Source organism: Parus major, chromosome 4 (assembly GCF_001522545.3).
Source record: "Parus major isolate Abel chromosome 4, Parus_major1.1, whole genome shotgun sequence".
Taxonomy (NCBI): Eukaryota; Metazoa; Chordata; class Aves; order Passeriformes; family Paridae; genus Parus; species Parus major.
Genome location: NC_031771.1, coordinates 22,335,918 through 22,355,956, shown reverse-complemented (window position 1 = coordinate 22,355,956; position 20,039 = coordinate 22,335,918). Strand labels below are relative to the sequence as shown.

General features: G+C 36.5%; 1 protein-coding gene across 3 annotated transcripts in view; it reads right to left on the bottom strand.

The window, feature by feature from the left end:
• Positions 1-229: 229 nt before the first annotated feature.
• Positions 230-20,039, bottom strand: part of SGMS2 (sphingomyelin synthase 2) — a 54,089-nt gene continuing 34,279 nt past the window's right edge. For all 3 annotated transcript variants that reach the window (XM_033513630.1, XM_015625553.3, XM_015625549.2), the window contains 5 exons: positions 18,772-19,404; positions 17,827-17,944; positions 15,972-16,125; positions 11,878-12,044; positions 230-11,129 (listed from right to left, as the gene is read on the bottom strand). In XM_033513630.1, the coding sequence (XP_033369521.1) occupies positions 10,926-11,129; positions 11,878-12,044; positions 15,972-16,125; positions 17,827-17,944; positions 18,772-19,226 (1,098 nt within the window). In that variant the 5' untranslated portion in view covers positions 19,227-19,404 and the 3' untranslated portion in view covers positions 230-10,925. The remainder of the gene's footprint in view (positions 11,130-11,877; positions 12,045-15,971; positions 16,126-17,826; positions 17,945-18,771; positions 19,405-20,039) is intronic.

Below are 20,039 nucleotides of genomic sequence, written 5' to 3'. Positions count from 1 at the left end.
CCAATAATTTGCTGCAGCACCAGTGGGTTTTGTAAGTGCTCTTGATATCACCTCACTACCAGAGAAAAGTATTCATGTTTTTCCCACAGTGCTCCTTCTTTAAAGTGATCCCCCCAAAATAAAAAATGCACAGAATAAAGGGTGCTTATCCATTAAAAAGGGTGTTGTTAAATTATTTTTTTAAACAGTTGTACATTTAGTAGAGATAGTGACAAGCTGCTCATAAAAATAGTGGCTGAACTGTATTAAAAAGGTTTTATTGCAATTATACAGAAGTTACAGCAATTTCAGAAATACATAAAGCTTTAAATGGTCAAGGTCAGTTTTCCTCTGAGCAATTAAGGCAACTGTCTCTTTAATATAAACAACAAGTGGACATTTTACCAGCAATGGATTAAACAAAAGAGAAAAACTAAGAACAGATTTATACTGGCAAAACAGAATTCAGTTTTTATTTCATCTATATTTGGCAGAAATTCAGTGGCTAATTACAATGTATACCAATAAAATGCATCTACTAGAAAAAACATGTAAAAACAGGTGAAAATTTACCTGAACTAAAGATTTATTTTTAAATCTGAGTCTCCAGGAAAGTTTAGGTTCTGTAGTGGGAAAATAAGAAGCTAAGGTATTCAGCACAGCTGAAACACATTACAGTTTTTGCCTATTTTCTTTGTACAACAGTAATCGAGCCTCACTTCCTTCTCAGTCTAGTCAAGAAGCTAAACTAGATAAAAAAAAATAATGCCTATGTATGCAGTTGAAAGATTGGTTTCAGTGGCATATGGCCAATTCTAGGGCGTCCAGAGATTAAATTGCACATTAGTTTTGACAAAAATGAGATTAATTTCAAAATTTTATTTTGGGTCTAACAGACTAGTACATAAGTGGATATTTCAAGTTAAAATAATAGTTTTTGCAACATTAAAATCAGATTTTTATCCAATTTAAATTAGAACCAAATAGCCTCTTTTTAAAGCATGAAATTAAAGGCAAAACATATCCAAGTATTTTAATAATATTCTGCATACTCCAGGTAAGTACATGTATAAGTTTTAGCACTATAGAACTTGCCATTAAAATCCTCTCTTCAGTTCTATCAGTGTAATAAAAACCACACCCCCTTTAATTCTGCACTTAAGGAAGAACCTTTCTTCAAACTCTTCTGCCCCTAACTGAAGAATCAAAGCATTTGGTGACTCTACTTTTAACAGGTCAAAAATAGCTCTACGTAACAAGCAAACAAAAATCCCCATCAGAGTAAAGACTATTATGAAAGCAAGCATTAAAAGTAAAATTGTTCAAAGGAAATAATTTTTCCTTTGATAGATAACCAAGTTACAGCATTAAGGCCCAAGCAGAAGCATTGGAAGTTTAATAAACACAGTAAACTCTCAAAAGCAACATATTCTCTCAATCTTTGAATCTTATCAACACTTAGGACTGTTGACCAGCTGTTCTCTGCAGCTTCTAACTTAACAGCCATTCTCTTCAACTACGGGTTGTGGTTTTATATGGTTTATTTGAGCTTGCAGGCAACTTTTGTATTTTTATTTCCACAGGCACTTTATTCATAAAAAACACTCTCCTCATCAAAAGCACACTGAAAATATTTGAAAGTTCTGAGTTACACTAGTGCACTGAAACATGTTTCTGTAACACAGCAGCTAAAGCTAAAAAAACCCACTTTTGGTCAAATGCGTGTCACATGCTCACAGAAATTTTGTTTTTGCAGGGTACTGAAACATGCAGTCATTTGCCTCCTAACATTTCTGGAAGTATTGCACCTTTTTTGTAAATTAAAAAAAAATATAGTCCATTTTCTCTGAAGCATCTAGTAATTAAGATAGGAAAGTTCTATTTCAATGTGGCTTCTGACTATTATGGGTGACTTTGTTCAATCTTTGGCTTTTCCGAGTGTCCTACTATTAAAGCAGGCACTGAGACAAGTAGGAAGACAATCCAGACTACTGTTATTAGACTATCTACCTTCACACAACAAAATCCCCACCTAGCCCTGGTTCCATCCTAGATGGTGGGCTTGTTTCTGCTTCAAATTAAGTTACTCTAAACATGGAATATTCTTCACACTGACACTGAAGTTCTATCACACAGATCTTAGAGAAGACCATTTACTTGAAGTACTAGGTGGAAATGATTTAAGAGAATTTACTATATGAAGGACAGCAACTTAGGGTACAACCACTTCAGAGCAGAGGAGTGTGCTGCAGTGCCACCAGTGCACCTGGACACGTCACCCGCTCCGCACAGTCACGTGTCCAGATGAATTAAGGGCATCATGCTCATTTAAGAGCTGACTACAACAGGATTGACACACCTGTCACAGGCATGTACTTTCACAAGTGTAAGCTCCCAAGTAAGGGGCCTTTAATAAGAATCAAAGGCTCTGTATTCTCTGTGGATAGAAAGTGTAGGTACTGCTGCCCAAAAATGCCTCTCTGAAACATCTGGAAGTGCACTGTCCATGATATACAATAAAATCACAACCAAAGGCGGGGGTGGGGTAAGGCAACAATAGCTTCTGCAACAGAAGGCACAAGATAGTTTTTCATCTTCAGAAAAAGTTGCTTGTGAAGCTTTTAAACAAAGCTAGAAAATTACTGTTGTTTCACAATCTAAACAATCTAGTTTAAGGTTCTTTCACCTGTTATTATAATGTCCTACTGTGAACTGCTTTGATAATTACGTTGTTTTACCTCTATTCTTTAGGTAGTTACATGGTCATGTCCATCACAAGTTGAGTTTTTTTAAAGTTTCAGCAAAATATGTATCTACATTGCATAGTCAGTGTCCTCCTAATACACCTTTGTCCATCTCACATCCTCTACCTCTGCCTCCAAGGCTTCAACACTGATGATGAAACCAGAGAATGATTTTCTTTAAACTACTAGTCTGTCCCTTAATCCTACCTAGTACAATTCCTTCATTTTAATCTGAGTTTCAGAAGACTAGCTACCCTAAAATGTTTAAATTGGACAGAAAATTTAGAATTGGACATGTAATTTAGAACAATATACATGCTGAGTATTTTCCTGCATTAAAATACTAATTTTTTTGTAGTTTTTATATAAAAAAAATAGAAAAGTGATTTATGTATATAAAAAAGCATTTGGAACAGGCTTAAAATGTAGAGAAATTTTGTTTATTGAAAAGGTGTCACAACAGCTTTCCTTAGTGTTCATGTGTAATAAGAGAATACCAGCTCTTTATAATATTGGAGATCATTAGCACCATAAATGGATATAACATTTTTGATTTTTAAAGATGTGGGTGGTTATGTAAATAGTCCAGCTGTATTCATCAGTACACAGGCTGACCATAAAAAATGTCAACTTGTATGTGCCAAATAAACCACATAGGATAATTTCTTTAAGCATGTTTTTACCAAATTCACAGTTGACAGTGAAGTGATCATGACAGACAGCACCTCTGGAGAGAAAAGCTACAAGATGCTCCTGTTATTGCTTCTTTTAAAGTACAGCTAGTGCAATAGTTGGTTTTGGTTTGGGTTTAACAGTGAACAAACTGCAGCACAAATCACAACGCTAGCTCTAGTATCTCTTGCACACATACAGCAAACCATAACACTCAGTTACCTAACGAAGTATCAGCTATAAAGTGTCAGCCTCAAAGTTTTACAAAGTAAAAGCCTACTCTAATTGTGAAGAATTCATACAAAAATGACACCCAGTTTGCAAAGATCAGTAGAAACTACAGTACCAAAGGTTTCTCAATTTGTTATTGCAGTAGTCTGCTGCGTGGTGCTTGCAAAACTGGACCCTAAAGCTACAGAACAATGCCATCTTATCTATTAGCTTCTTATAGAGCACACATTACAGCATTCTTATATTACCATGTAGGGCTCCCCAGCAGCCAGTGTCTTTTTCTTGCTTAGTTTTTCCAAGGTTGGATATACAGCTCCAACTAACATACAGAACTATGGATACACAGGATCCAACCTAGGAGAAGTCATGCAAGAAAAGCTGTCAGCTGACAAAGATGAAACCATGTTGCAGACAAAGTGAGGTCCTGCACTGTTTTTAGGGAAGTCTTGAGTGTTTTCAAAGTCACATGGAAAGCATGAGAACCACAGTCACCAAAATATTGCTGCTTTTACTTTCGGGTTCCTGAAAGTATAACCCTGACCTCAAAAGCTAGAAGAACCTTTTGCACATCTCACACATCTCTCTGATTCACAAAAATAAACACAAACAAATGTGCTGAACATTTAAGATGCAAGAATTGGTTCCTGAGGCAAAATAAGTATGCCCTAGCATGTTAGGTTTAGAGACCTGAAATTATTTTCAAGTACTAATTGTGCAAAGATTTGTCTGACAAGAATGCCTTTAGGCTTAATTATGAGGCTTTCTCAAATGTAAATCTTACTCTTCTGTATTGAGCCATTTAGAAAAGACAATTAGTAGAATCAGATGTAGTTAGACAGCAGTCTAAAGCAGCACAGGCTTCAGCATAAGCAGCATTTTGAGTGGCAACAAACTGAAAAGAAGTAGAATGCAAGCCTAGTTTTTACAGAAGCCACAAAGCACTGCTAAGTTACTCAAAATGTAAGAGGGTTGGAGTTCAGTAATATTGTTGAAGATTCATACACAAACACTTCAATGGTAGAGGTAAAAGTAAGCAGGGAGATAAATTTCCTCTTGGTATTCTCAACCCACCTGCCATCTTTAATGAATAAAAAAATTAGAAAGCAAACAGCACATTTAGAAAGCAACTCACACAGCTGAAGTAACACCCAACTGTATTCTCCACTGAGTTGGAATGCAGCTCTCTGATGACTGGTTTTACAGAGATATGCCTTTTCAGCCCCATTTATAATTTTGAATTCAAGTGACCTTCATTTTTTAGCTACTGCCACCTTTAGTACCGCACTGTCAGTCTGAAAGAAGCTCAAAAGGATAGGTAAAAATGGCTCACAGCCATCTCTACTGTACAAGTACAACCTGGTTTGCCTTCCAAGGCAAGCCACTGTGTACTGAATCCAATATTGCTTATGCCAGAGAAACCTCTTTCCACACCCATGTGCCTGCATGGTGCCTGGCCCCAACTGCTTGAGATGCTTTTATTTCAGACTCATTTCTGAGCACTTTTCCTCTCAATTAAAAAACAAACAAAAAGATCCCCAAAAGTCATCTTCAAACATATTTCAGCAAAGATACTTTCTGAAAATTGATCTCAGTTGGCACAAAGGAGATTATTCTGTAGTAATTCTTTGCAATGTCCCCAATGCTAACCCCCTAAAGACCATATGCTGAGAGAAAATGCAAGAGCTGACATTATTATTTAGGCACAGCTTGAAAAAAGAGTATTTTTTCCTAGAAGAAACCCATGCACAGATACCTTAAAACACCTTAGGTACTGTATTCCAAGGGATCTGCAATTTTTCCATTGACATTTACCAGAACTAAATTCAGTTTTGTTTAACTATATAGACTGCAAGTAAAGGACAAAAACACTCACTTTTCATCCAGCAGAACTGGAACTACAGAATCAGCCACTACAGAATCATTTGAAAAAGTTCAAACACTAACTATAATAGCATAATACAACATCTTTTGTCAACTGTAGTACAAATAAGACTGCATGTAACATGCAGACAACACAATTATAATTCAAAAAGTCACATACTGTTCCACCTAGTAAGAAGTGGTCTGCCCTCTCCTCCTCCCTAGCTTGCATCTTAAAAGGTTAGTACACAGCCAAGAGCCACAGAAAACTAGCTAGCTATTTGCTCAACTCCAAGTCCTTAAAATTAAAAATTTTTCACTGAAAACAAGTCAAACTTTTGTGGGTTTTTCATCACTGGTTTACAGCAGAAAGAAGGAATCCTCAACACTAGTATTTCATATACACATTAGAGACTGCACGGTATTGCTCCTTCATGGTTAAAGATCATTCAGGCATTGAGTGTTTAGTTAGGAAAGATGAGTTCAGAACTGGAAAGTTTCCCTGCAATACATGAGCTACTTGTATCTAGCCTGACATTCTCATATGCTGCTTTCTAGGTTAATAAGATTTAATCATATGGTTAAATCCATGGAAACTGAAGCCAACTAGAAAAAAAGCTTCAGTATAGTTTAAGCATTGCAGTACTTTGTTCTTGTTTTAGAAACTGTTAGTGGCAGCTTGTAGGAACAACTTATAAAAAACTGCTAATAATATTTAAGTACTTTAATCTCCAAGCATCTCTCACTGAGTTAGGTTTTGTTCTTGTAGTTTAACTTACAGATGAGAGCCAGCACAGATACACAGCTGTACCATAGAATGATGTGCTTAATACTGCTGCTTCCTTATAGGTCTGAGTTTTTTTTTGCAGAACTATTACACAATTTAAATCTACACTTCTTAGAAGTTAGGTGTAGTTTTAGCTAAATTTCATGCAAAAAGCAATATATCATCACCATCTACTTCAGCATTTTCATCCTCCTTCCTTTTCCTTACAAATACTACAACAAATGCCCATGTCTCTATTCTGTTTCACAGCACTTCTGCCTGGATTCTAAGAAGCTTTAAAAGTGGCACATGAAGGCTTACTTACAAGCAAAGTTACTTTAATGGCATACTAGGATATTTTTCTCATGTGCACTTAAACAGCCAACATTTGAATGAAGCCTAATAGGAGTATTTACTTTTAAGATCCCTATTCTCAGTAACTGAATTTAAGACATTGATTTTACAATGCCTGGAACAGAACACTTCAATACAGAAGTGTTCAATCTTAGAGCATCACTAATTTTGTATGCCCATATAAGAGTTCTAAGTAAGTCTAAAACACATATATTGTAAAAACATCAAGATAACAATGGAGCTTCACAACTATTAGATCTACCAGTAAGGCAAAATGGTTTCAGTCCATCTGGCAGCTTGGACCCATTTTCAAAATTACCCCATCTTTAAGATCCAAGGTTTATGGATTAAAAAAAAAACCCAAACAAAAACAAAACAAAAAACCCCACAAAAAATAAAAACCCCACTAACAAAGAAAAAAAATCCCACAAACAAATATAAAAACCAACAAATAGCTATGGGAAAGTTCATTTAAAGTTAATGGAAAGGCTTCACCTTGCCCTGAAGTTAATGGATCTGTCTCTAGAACAGTAAATCCCATCTAATGAAATGAGAAAAAGAATTTGGGTTAGTACCAAATAACTTAGGATAAACTGTCTAGCCACATACTACTGATAGGAGAAAGCCAGAGATTGAACAGATTCTGATTTAAGACCCTGATAAGTGGATCTGCAATAATCCAATAAAGAGAATGGTCTCTCATGTCTTTTAAAGACTTCCCAGTTCTGTCTCTGTTGCTGAGCTTTATTTCTCTATTATATGATGGCAGTGTATTTTAACATAAATTTTTTTGTAGTTTCCTTCTCTCCCAACTGATTATTTTAAGGAGGGCAGCAAATCCAGTACAAGGGTTCATCGCAATGTTTAGCACAGCTATTTTTGCTATTACGCCACCTGTGGCGATCTTTCCAAGAAAGCAGCAGTGAAGGATGACTAACAGTTAGTACCATTCATGTCCACGAGGGAGTGCTAAGCACCTACCGAAAAAGGAGCCCATTTACAGCGCTTTCAAGCAGACATTAACAATTTCTGGCATTAGAACTAAGCATGTGTAGCATGACCGCTTAGCACATTTCTTTAAATGCTCAAGGTAGCGTTTTAAATCCAGATTTAAATTTACATTCGGCATTTTAAGAAAGCCCATCAACATTTAAGTCATACTGATAGGTCAGGTGTACAAATGTAGTGGTTTTTTTCATTAAGTGTCTGTTAGTTCAACATGTAAACGCTCTTCAGTCGAGAGGAGCATGTTATAGACACAGTAAAAGGGCAGCTCATGTGACATCTGAGAAATATTACTGTAACTAGGAAAAAATAATTAGTGACACACTGGAAAGTATTGGGCACATACTGACTAAATAACATAGGATCACTTGATTGCAGTAGGTAAAAAGGAGAAACCTGGACTTTGCTCAGGCCTACAATCTCTTGCCTCATAGGATGAAACTATACTTTAAGCCTCATGCTGTTTGTGTGCAATGATCACCAAGATGTTAGAATTAGTAATTTTTATGTAGCAGTTGTGGTTTGTATTGGATAAACTACAATAGAGCAGTAAGAACTAGAATATACCATTACTTACCCCATTTTATCACCTTACATATAGGTCTAAAGAGTCATCAAATACAGTTTTACCATCCAAGTTTTTAAAAGCAATTAAAAGCTATTCTGCGTAGAGAATTGGGGTTTTCTGCTAATTAAACAAACACACACATACCTCTTTGAGAGCTTTCATACAATGGATAAATATTAAGCACTTAAGGGAAGACTGAGCCAGAACAGGAATCAAGTATTTTGAGCTAGAGCTGCTACTTAGACTTTCCTTCTGTATTACAATAGAAGTCTCTATCAAATTCAGCAGTAAAATGAAAGCTCACACAGGCCAACAAAAGCAGTCTTTACTTGGCTCTATTTTATAAATTTTCACATTTTTTTCTTTCAGAAGCAAAAACAAGTAAAAAACCCCAAACACCTTGTCCTGCATGAAGAAAGCTTGCTTTGCAGATCTATTACAGAAATCCCACCGAGGCGTGGTGGTGGTTATGCAGACAATTAGATATATCTAGACTATCAAAGTGTTTATTTTGCAGCCACCAGATGAAAAACACTGCTTAAGCTCCTGAGGTAATGCTTTTCATCATGCTATTTCCAAGGCACGGTGACCACTAATGAAATCCATTCATAACTCCTAAAAGATAGTATTACTACAAGTGGATTAACATGACCATATTTAAGGTATCACAAAGCTTAGATTTTAGCTGAAAAAATTATCTATGAAGAAGTACTGATATAACAGGTATCTTGGGAGATCTGACTGGTGTTGGAATGATAGGGATAAAAGATAGAAGACAGAGAAAAAAGATTCAAAAGTTTTTTGATACTGGCTTTTTAGCGCTTCATGGTCTGCTAGAAGCAAGCAAATGAAAGCACAGATCTGTCCATACACACACAACTTCAAGGGCACATTATCAGAGTCTACTGAGCTCATTTGAAATAACAAAACCAAACATCAGAATTTCTTTTATAACTAAGTTTTTCCAAAAATGTATTGAAAGGAACACTTTTTATTGTATTTTGATAATGCACAAAAATATTTGAAATGCACTTCAAAAATAGTCTCATGTACAACTCAGAGCAATGATCCCCTTAACTGAAAATTCTTATATTTGAATACTCTGTATTTAATTTTACAACTTTAACTGGACTTTTTAAAAATAAGTTGTCACTATTAAATTGTGTTCACACTTGTCACTCAGTTCAAGACATTCTTAAAATATGCAGCATTTCATTTATATTAGTACCACCTCAACACTTAATGCAGTTTTGTATTTTCATTAGGTTTTAGCGAAGATCTGAATATTGAGTTAACTGCAGAAATGAATACAGAATATAAAAGGCTAAACATGGTGTGCTAATTTTCTACTTTGCCTTTACAACAATACAAAACAACATAAACCAACAAGAAACAGGTAGCTGTTAATCTGTGGTTTTGTTAAATGTTCACCTCATGGTAATTTTCCCCATTATCAGCCAACTTGTTTAAATAGCCATTTTAGTTGGACTGAAACCCTTGGAAAAAAAGGGAATCTACATTTAAGTTCTACCACAGTGTCATTTAATATGAAATTATTTTAGATTGCAATTGAAGAAATGCTGCTGTTGTAGATATTTCACCTTAGCACTTTTTTGTTTGGTTGTTTTTTTTTTTTAAGTAAGTCACAAAAACATGTGTCAAGAGGTAAAAGAAAAAAAGAGAGATTCAATGGAGAACTATGGCTCCCAAGCAAACCTGCTACATAGCTTCAGCATAAGATTGCTACTAAAATTAAAATGTTTATTTTAAACATAGCCCCATTTTGGACCTGGCCTTGCATTCCTCAAGCAGGTGAGAACTGTACAACTTTTGCCTGCATCAAGAACTCTATGATCATTCTTCCAGTAAATAGTTTAAGATGTGTGCTTTTGTGTATATATGCATCTATATACACTGCCAGGCACTGTATAGCTATATACATGAGGCCAGCTGCAATTCAAAATTTAGATGTTGAAACTGTGTCCCCTTACTAAAAACAAAATTTTAGGCTCCTTGAGCTTTGATGTTAGCAGCTTTTTCTAATTCACAATTTCATCAGGTAGCACAACTGTTTAAATATAAAATTACTAATAAAAATGTAAAAATTGGTATATAGTAGAATACATGGGAGTTAATGGTGGTAAGTAGTATTTTAGGGTCATAAGATATTCATACCCACAGTGTGTAAAAAAAGTCAGACTTGCTTTCAGCTGTACCAGTCACACAAAGGCCTTACCTTCATTAGCAAGAATAATGCAACAAACCACTTCCCACAATTGTGTTATTTTTTTATAAACCTCAGTACACCAATATCGTGCCTTTACATTTTAGCATGTTTTTGCCCTTACGCACTCCAGAGCTCTGAAGATGAGACTTTTGGGTGCTTCTGTGGATGAGTGATAGTAATGGAAGTGTTACTGTGGTCTTTGGCACCTCTATCTCGTTAATAAAGCAAAGTCCTGCTCCATTTTTTCTTTAATAAAAAAATCCCATCAGTGGTGTATTTCATTAGCACTGAAGAGTAGAATAGGTCTGTACAGCCTGATGAGAGGAAAACCTCTGAAATGAAATACATATCTACAATTGTCTTTCCATCAATTGCACAGAAACTTGGTCCACTTCTTCAGTTACAGTCTTCTTAAGAACTTTGGTTACAGCATTAATGGTTTGGTAAAAAAAAAAAAAAACCAAAAAAAAAACCAGACCAAAAATGGAAAAAACAGAGCAGATGCTTTCCTTCTTTTCTTCAGGTAGATTTTTCATTGTCCTCTCCTGTCTTCTGAACCCGTGAATACTTTTTGCATGAAGATTTGAAGCAGCTGGGAGGCCAAGATATTGGCCAGGAAAAACTGCAAGGAACAGAGCCTTGCACATTCTTCTCGAAGAAATAAAATATTGGATACCACCATGCTCGAGAGAGAAAATTCGTCTGCGAAGACACCTTTAGAGTCTGTATTGGCACAAGCATGTAAAGAGGAAAAGGCAACTGTCAGTTTAAAGGCTTACACTCAATTATATTGAGTCAGGACAACAACAAAAATGCAATGTATTTGCATGCATTTCTGCAAAGACTGAATATTTAGCCTAGAAAACACAGAATTGAGATAGACATTATAGTCCAAATGCATACTACAAACTGAGCATCTTTACCACAAAGGGATACTTTGTTGCTGTGCAAAATTTGGGGCAACAAAGCACTCAAGCCATTTTTAATATGAATGCTTTCAGGCATGTTGTGTTTATACTGATGAGTAACAGTTGAGAATTAGATTAAATGGGCTTAAGAGCTATGTTTCTACTTGAAAGTGCTGTTGAAACAACAGCAGCAGCAGCCTTCTGAGCAGTGTACCCTTAATGACATTTACACAAGAATTGTCACTAGAGCTGTAGGGCTGTAGGTAATTTCAGTTGGCCAGAAATTTTATTACTCAACTACTGTTTATTCATAAGCTGAGACAAAGAAGGGATATTCTATACATCAACCACAACATTAAAACCTCAAAAGCTAAAAAAAACATTTTTAAGACAAATAAATATTAATTTCTTAAATATCAACGAAGTGAAGCTCCTTGCCCATTCTGTTTAAACTTCAATATGGAACATCTATTTTTATTCTGAAATTAAGAACTAACTTTTACCTTTAGGCAATTTTAACAAATGCAGGCTACACATTGATTGTGAAGGTATTTGCCACTCACCTTTTCATTAGCCATTGAGTGGTACCACCAGAAGAGCCGCGTGGTGATATAGTAGGCAATGATGACATCTACGGTATAGTGTTCATGAGCTACCAGGATACAAATGATGCCAGCAGCACTCATCAGCCAGCAGATTAAGTGATACCACCAGAAATGACGTGGTGAATCTGTGAGACAGGGAGGTGACAGGGAAAAAGCACAGCAAAAAGTTCTCTATTACTCTAACATTCCACAAAAGCAAGGGGAAAAGATGAAATTAATTTAAGGCTACTGAATTTGAAAACATAACTCATATCACACTGGTACAGACCTCCTGATTGATTTTGATGAATCTACGTAATTAATTATACAAATTTACTGAGGTCTTCTTACTTTAAAGTGAGCACAAGATGGGTTAGACAACACTACCAGCCATTTTCTAATCTGATTAAGTCTTCCACTTAAATAAGTTCTAGGAATTTGGGGTGCAGTGAAAAATTGAGGAAAAACATACACTTTGGTTCATTTACTTGGGTGTATTTAATTTTTTTCTTTTCACAGTCTATATTCAAGTAAGCTCAAGTCTCTGATACAACCTGAGCAGAGATCACAAATTAAACAGAAAAAGACACTAATTTTAATTCTTAGGTTTTAATTAATTTGCATGAAGCCTCAGTTCTGTGAAATAAAATACATTGTACAGAAAAGGAAGTATGTGAATTTATACTCTTTAATGAAAGATTTAACAAATGGGAGTGAAGCCACTCAATGCATTTCAGTCACTTCAGTGGAAAAGTTCTCCTGTACTTCTTTCCCCATTGCAAAAAACGCCCTGAGTGTCACAGTGACTATTCATAACTTCTGACAGGCTAACTGGCTTCTTTTCACTCATAGTAGGAGGCTTTGGCACCTCTTGCCTTGTGGGGCAATGGTCAGCCTTTACTTCCACACAATGCCAGCAGAAATGTTACTGATCTCAACAAGCCTACCCAGTAGGATCTCAGAGGCTGTAATAATAACTGTAGGGTCGTCACATTTTGGTGCAAGTGTCAAAACAATAAATCCTCTTAACTTCCCCAAAACACTGAAGACAGATATCCACCTACTGATTTTTTTAATTTTTTTTTTTTTAAGATAAGAACCCAAACAATCTCAAGAAGTTGATGAAAACAGCAGTGAGCAAGACAGACAGACCATGGCTAAAAATACTAAAAATATCAATAACTATTCCAGTGAAAAATGTGATGTGCAGAGAATAAGTGAAAAAATGGCAGAGTATGAAAGGAAGAGGAGATCAGAGCAAAAACTCCACTAAGCCAGACATAAAACCTCCGAATCTTACACCAAAGATGTTATCAAAAGAGCAAAAAAGACTGCCATAAGCAGCCTCTAATTCAGAGCAATTTTAGGGCTTATGCCCTGGTCCAGATAACATTTTGATCATTATATGGGAGGTAAAAAAAGGGAAAGCTATACATTTCTCACTTAGAGAGCACAGTATCAGAGAAATATATGCCTAACAATTAGGCAGCAGTTAAAGAGCTTATTACAAAAATTTGTATGATAGAATTGCTCCAATCCCTTACAGTATAAAGTACAGAAGAAACTAGCCCAGAAAATACTGGGTTGTCTTCATCAGTCCTGGAACAATTGAGTAGGTGAACAGCATTAAAATACAAGGTAACAGACAAAACAAGGCAAACAATAGCTCTGTTATTAGACTACTTTTTTAATATTGCTCTGGTAATTATGATGAGTTACAAATGCCATTCCTCTAGTAATATTCACATCACAGGGAAGACCTAGGTCTAAGAATCATCGGACTATAATCAGCATCTTAAATTTCTGTTCAAAGAAGAACATCTCAAATCTGCAATTTGGAGTCTATCAAGTACTATTCAAGAGGTCCTTTTATACTATGGTTTTTGTGTAAGGCAGAATGCAGCACTGCAGCACCTTGTTCCCTCATCATTTTAAAAAAAGGAAGGCATCAAACTAATGCTGGTTAGTCTTATTTTTGTTTCAGTGAGAATTACACATTCCCATGAGCCAAGCCAGCATTGGCATAATTTGGGATACAACAATAAGAGGGAAGATTCCAACTCCAAACACCTGAACTGAGAAGGGAACTCCCCACTACATATTCATGAGTGTCCAAGTTCCCAGGATAGAAGCACTGCTTACCATATATAAGATTTAGAAGTCAGTGCTAAATTCTCTAACACTTCAATAGCAGCACAGAAGTTTTTTCTCCCATGCCCCACAGCAATATAAAGCCAACAGGGAAACCATAACCATCATCTTCTGCATGACTGTCAAATTCTCATCAACTACAAGAAACATTATGTAGGAGACTTAAGCACAAGACATCCAAAGAGCATGAATTAGCTTTTCATTGATTGCAGGAACTAATGAGCAATACACCTGAGAAAAGTAACTTTGCTTCTGAATGCAGTGTAAGTGTGCAATGATGCTGTGTTCAAGCCACAAAATTCCCTACAACCCCTGCAGCTAACTCACACAGAGCTAGTGTGTTATTACACAATTATTACAGCCTGTTCCATCCAAAATTTAAATAACCTGTCAACAAATGATGCAAAGCTATCTTGTTTTAATCAAGCAATAAACACTTACATAAAGATAGAGGTGACATATTTAGCCACATTTGGCCCTTAATTAAAGCCCACAACACACTTAGCCTTATCACAATCTCTAGGAAGATGATGCAACAGCTCACCCTTGAGGCCATCACTAAGCATGTGGAAGATAAGAGGGTGATCAGGAGTAGTCAGCATGGATTCACCATAGGGAAGTCATGCTTAACCAGCCTAATTGCCTTTAAAATGTGGACAACTGACTGGATAGATAACAGGAGACAACCAATGTTGTCTATGTGAACTTCAAGCAAGACTTCTGACACTGTCTCCCATGATAACCTCACAGGCAAGGCTGGACAATTAGTGAGGGTGGATTGAGAACTGGCTGAATGGCAGGGCTTGGAGGGTTTTTAATCAGTGTCACAGTTTAGTGCAACTCAAAGGTTCATATTAGGCCCAATATTGTTTAACCTACTGATCAACAACTTAGATGAAGGAATAGAGTTCATCCTCAGCAAGTCTGCTGAGGATGCAAAGCTCAGAGGAGTGGCACTGTGCTGCCCTTCAGAAGAACTCACATACTGAAGGGATGGGCAGAGCAGAACCTTCTCAGAAATTCAGCAAGGGCAAGTTCAGGGTCCTGCACTTGCAAAGGAAGAACTTGGTGCACCAATACAGGATGGGGGCCAACCTGCTGGAAAGCAGCTCTGCTGAGAAGAACCTGGGGCTCCTGGTGGCCAAGCTGTCCATGAGCAATGCCCTCGTAGCCAAGAACGGCAGAGCAGCCTGGGGTATACATAAGATCACTGCCAGCAGCTTCACAGAGGTAGTCCTGACACTCTACTCAGCCCAGTGAGGCACATCTGGAGTTCCAGGCTCCCTGTACAAGACAGATGTGGAGCAAGTCCAGTGGAGGATTATGAGGATGATTAGGAAACTGGGCACCTCTCTTATGAGGAACGACAGAGGGAAACAGGCCTGCTTAGACTGGAGAAGTGTGAGAGGAAACCTTATCAGTGTGTCTAAATATCTGAATGGAAGGTGTCCAGAGAACAGAATCAGACCCTTCTCATTGGTGCCAAGCAATAGGACAAGAGGCATCAAGCAGGAAACGAAGCACAAGAAGTTCTGTCTAAATGTGGGAAGAACTTGTTTATTGTGCAGGTGACCATGCACTGGAATAGACTGCCCAGAGAGGTTGTGAAGTCTCCTTCAGTGGAAACATTCAAGATCTGTCTGGACACAATCCTGTGCAATGTCCTCTATGGAACTCTGTTTGAGCAGAAAGGTTGGGCTTAGATAACCTACAATGGTCCCTTCCAACCTTAATCATTTTATGATTTGACTACAGCCACAGTTCCATTTCCACTCAATTTGTGTTTCAAACCCATATAAATACAGACTGCATACAACTGACTAGTAATTTTTGGAGGGCAGTAGTTCTACATGTACTTTTGTAATTTTTTTCCCAGTATAATGAATGTGAACAAGAAAGTGCATTGAAATACAATCACTTACACTCTTTGATGAACAGATAGACCAGCGTTAATACTACAGTGTGTCCACTAAACAGGAAGTCTCCACACAGGATGTGTGATCCAGTAATGGATAGACCACCACCAGAAATCAGTCGCAGGATTCTCTGAACCTTTGCCTGAGAGTCCCCATTCAACTGTAACACCAGAAAGAAGTAGAAAATAAATTTTGAGATATACTGTGACTCAAGTAAACTTCTTTCCCAAAAACATGTAGATTCAGAGAGCAAGGGATAAAAGGACAAATTATTTACATTTTACTCTTAAACAAATAAACATGCATTTCAAAGTTGACAAATGACAAAGATCAGTTTGGTAAGACTAGCATTCTGTCTATGTTTTCCCAGGCTATTTTAAAATATGCATCGTATGAGAAGAAGATGCAGAATGTACTGAAAGGTAAATATTATAAATTTTTAAGGTCAGATCTCTCATGACAGCAGTTGACAGAATGAACAAAACCCATTAAAAACTGGTACAACCTTGCATTAACAATTATTCTGTTATTCTGGTCAGAGCTGACCAGTATTTCTACTGAATAAAAACCTCCAACTCACTTCATTTTAGGTTAAGTTACAAACTCAGTCAGGACTTAACTCATATTTGGAGGATGCACATTTTCAAAGCATGTATTAGGACCAGCTTTTGATTTCTCATAGATACTAGGCAGTTTTATCTAGCTGTTTTAAATTAAGTCTAGGGAAAAAACCCAAGAACAATGGATAACTGTATATATAACTATTTTCCATAATCAGAAAAATATTCATATATGACAAAAAATCCAGAAATGTTACCATCAAGGGTTTTTCCAGAGTTCAAGCAATTCATCCTGGTTTAATGCTAGCAAAAGGCACTTTCAGCAGAGATATTTGCATTTTCCTTTGATTACCTTTTCTCATTCCTCAGTACTATATTCTACTACATAGTCATTCCCCAAGCTATTAGAACAAAACCATTAAATCTTTACAATAGCAGCAGTTAAAGCATTTTCAAATAGACACTGATTCATAAGAGAAGTAATTCATCCACTATATCCCTAAGTTGTCTCAACATAGAAGACAACAGCCATGATGCTGTAACTCAAGACTGGAAATCTTATCCAAGAGGTGACAAATTATCCCCCCACTAAGTTGGCAGTACTTTTTTTTCAGTACAGCCAACACAACAGAGTTTATTCTGAGGAATTTTAACTTTTTATTAGTAATCTAAAGTGGGAGTAATAGCTCCTTTATGTCACCACTTAACTGGTGTCATTAAATTTTGAAAATATTTTTATAAAACTATCAGCATATCCATGTTTCTGTATGTATCCATTCATTCACTCAGCTGAACTTGTTTAAGTCACATTCCTGTACATTTTGCAGGCTGGAAGCAGAGACAGGCAGCTGACTTCATGTATTGCAATAGCTCTTGACCTAATAGTGTGAGAAACCAGGCAAAGCACATAACAGTGTGTGTTCTTAAACGTATACATCAACACAAGCTTGCATATCAGAATATGAATTACAATATTGACCTTGGGTATCCTACTGCATAAGAAAAAATATTGCTACCATAGTAAGAGTGATTAGCCTGAGCCTCAGAAGCAGGTTGATTGATTTAGTAGCAGCACTATTTCAACCTAAGATGCTCTGAAAGGGAGCACACAACTGTATTAGCAACTTGAGGCTCTGTTATCACACGAGTTTTGGTTTACCACTACCTATGTTTCTGAAGACATCAACTGAAAATAATTTGTGTATTCAGTAATACCTGATACATTATCTTCTATTTGTTCTAAGGAGCCATCAGGACTGATGCAGAGACTAAGGCAAGAAGCAAGAGGCAAAGACTCTTACCTTTGGCGCACACTGAAAATGCATTCCAGGCACAGGTAAGGTGGTAACGTACATGGTAATACAGCGGTATAGATACAAAGTTCCTATTATAAAAAAGAACCTGCGTCCCACTATTGATCTGAAAGTAAGGAAAGGGGGGAAACAGAGTGCAAAGTTTACATGCAGGATATTCAACAGTTACAGAGCTCTAGCTTCATTAGATAGTTAAATCCTTAAAATGAAAGAGCAGCTTCATCCCAGCTCTTCATGATACACTTCACTGAATCAAATATTAAAACACCCCTCTTCATCTTTTAGTCTTGTGAGCTTCTTATAGTGTGAAACTCCCACCAATTTAATATGGCTTCAGTTTAACTTACAGGTGGGGTCAGGCAGTTTTCCTTAACTCTGACCTTTTCTTTTTAGTCCTGTAGTATAACTGCATTCTTGACTTCAATATATATATAAATACTATAAATATTAGTATTTATATATAAATAGTATACAGTATATAGTATAGTATAATATAAATAGTATATAAATATACTATAAATATATATAGCTTAAGCAAACAAAGACACAGGCAAACACTTCTGTTTAGCTGTATAGGACAGTGGGTTCTTCCCCAAATTTGGATGAGATTTTCTTACATCATCATGACTTCCTCAGTTTAAACATCCCCAGGTCAGTAAACACACTTTGAAAAGCCCAACCTCAGAACAAATTTGACTACTACAGTATAATTGTCAGAAATCCAGAATTCAAAAACATTATTCAATAATCAGAAAACTAGTATTTCCAAACCTGGCATGGACACTAGAACATTCTGTAAACAAGCCATCCCTTTGTTATTTTCTTGCCAGCCCTATTCTACAATATTGTTATGGATCTATACTGTACAATTTCTTCTATTCAAACTGACCAACATAAACATACAGCAGAGAAAAAAAAATATTGCTAACTTACTTGTATCTAAGAAACAACCACTGGAATATCCATAATCCAAGTAGTATCATTCCATTAATTTCTGATACAGAAAAAGCCCATTTCACACGATCAATGTAATCAAAAAATTTGTCAGGCAAGGGAGGGCTTAGCTCCTTTGGAGGTACTCTCTCATGGACCACAGTGATCATGACAGTTGTTAAAATCAAGTTGAAGAGAGCATAGACAAAGGCAATGCCTGTTTTCCACCATTCCAGAGGAAATTTGTTCCTAGATTCAGCAGGCATAGCAATCTGGATGTAATCAGGATACTTCTTTGATGTTTTTCGCAAGCCATTAGACAAGCCCTTTGGTTTGCTAGTGCCATTTTTGTTCTCTTCACTGACTGAGAGAGTAGGTCGAGAGTAGCCACTAGAAGTCTCATTTGGCTGACCCTCCATATGCTCCTCAAGCTTTGCTGTCTCAATGGTATTCATTTCCAAGCTGTATGGCCAAAGAGGCTTTATTTGTGACCAATTTCTGGGCTCTCTGAACCGTTATTCCTTAAAGTCCAATGTTCTTGTTCCTAGATGACTTTTGTAGAACTCTAAAATGCATCCATTGTGCTTCCAAAGGAATTTGTGAAGACAAATCTTTCTTCTAGAGCTGAATCATCTGCAAAAAAACCCCAAAACAGATACTGAGAACCTTCATTAACTAGTAATGTGACAGGGAACAAAATATTCTCAGAATACACATTTTTAAGTATTTAGATTCTATCCAAGTCTACTCACAAACACAGTCAAAAAGCAAATTACTGTGAAATAATTCAAGCTGAGTCCTACTTGAAAAATCTCATACCAGTTTAAGAACTAGTACCAGCTTAGGCTTGGGGTTTTTTTTAAAGGACAAGATCCACAGACTTTAATGATCATGATATCACTTGCTTTATTAGTTATCACAAATAAGCCTAATCTATACTTGCAGCAACATTGAATTTTACTGCTTAGAGATATTCCATACAAAATATCCTGGTTTTGACCATAGGGTTGCTACAGATAATATTGGTTGTCCATATAGATCAGACAAATCTTGTCAGTTCAGGTGACAGGACAAAAAACAGAAGGGCAGTACAGAATTTGATTTTGTAGGGCACAAATTAATTTAGATTCATCTAGAAAATCTACTCAATAGATAGCTCCATTAAATATTAGATCTAAATGAGTATTCCATCAAGTCAAAAATGCATTTATATAGCCACTGTAATACCCACTAAATGTCTGAAATTTCAGATAACTGAGACATATACC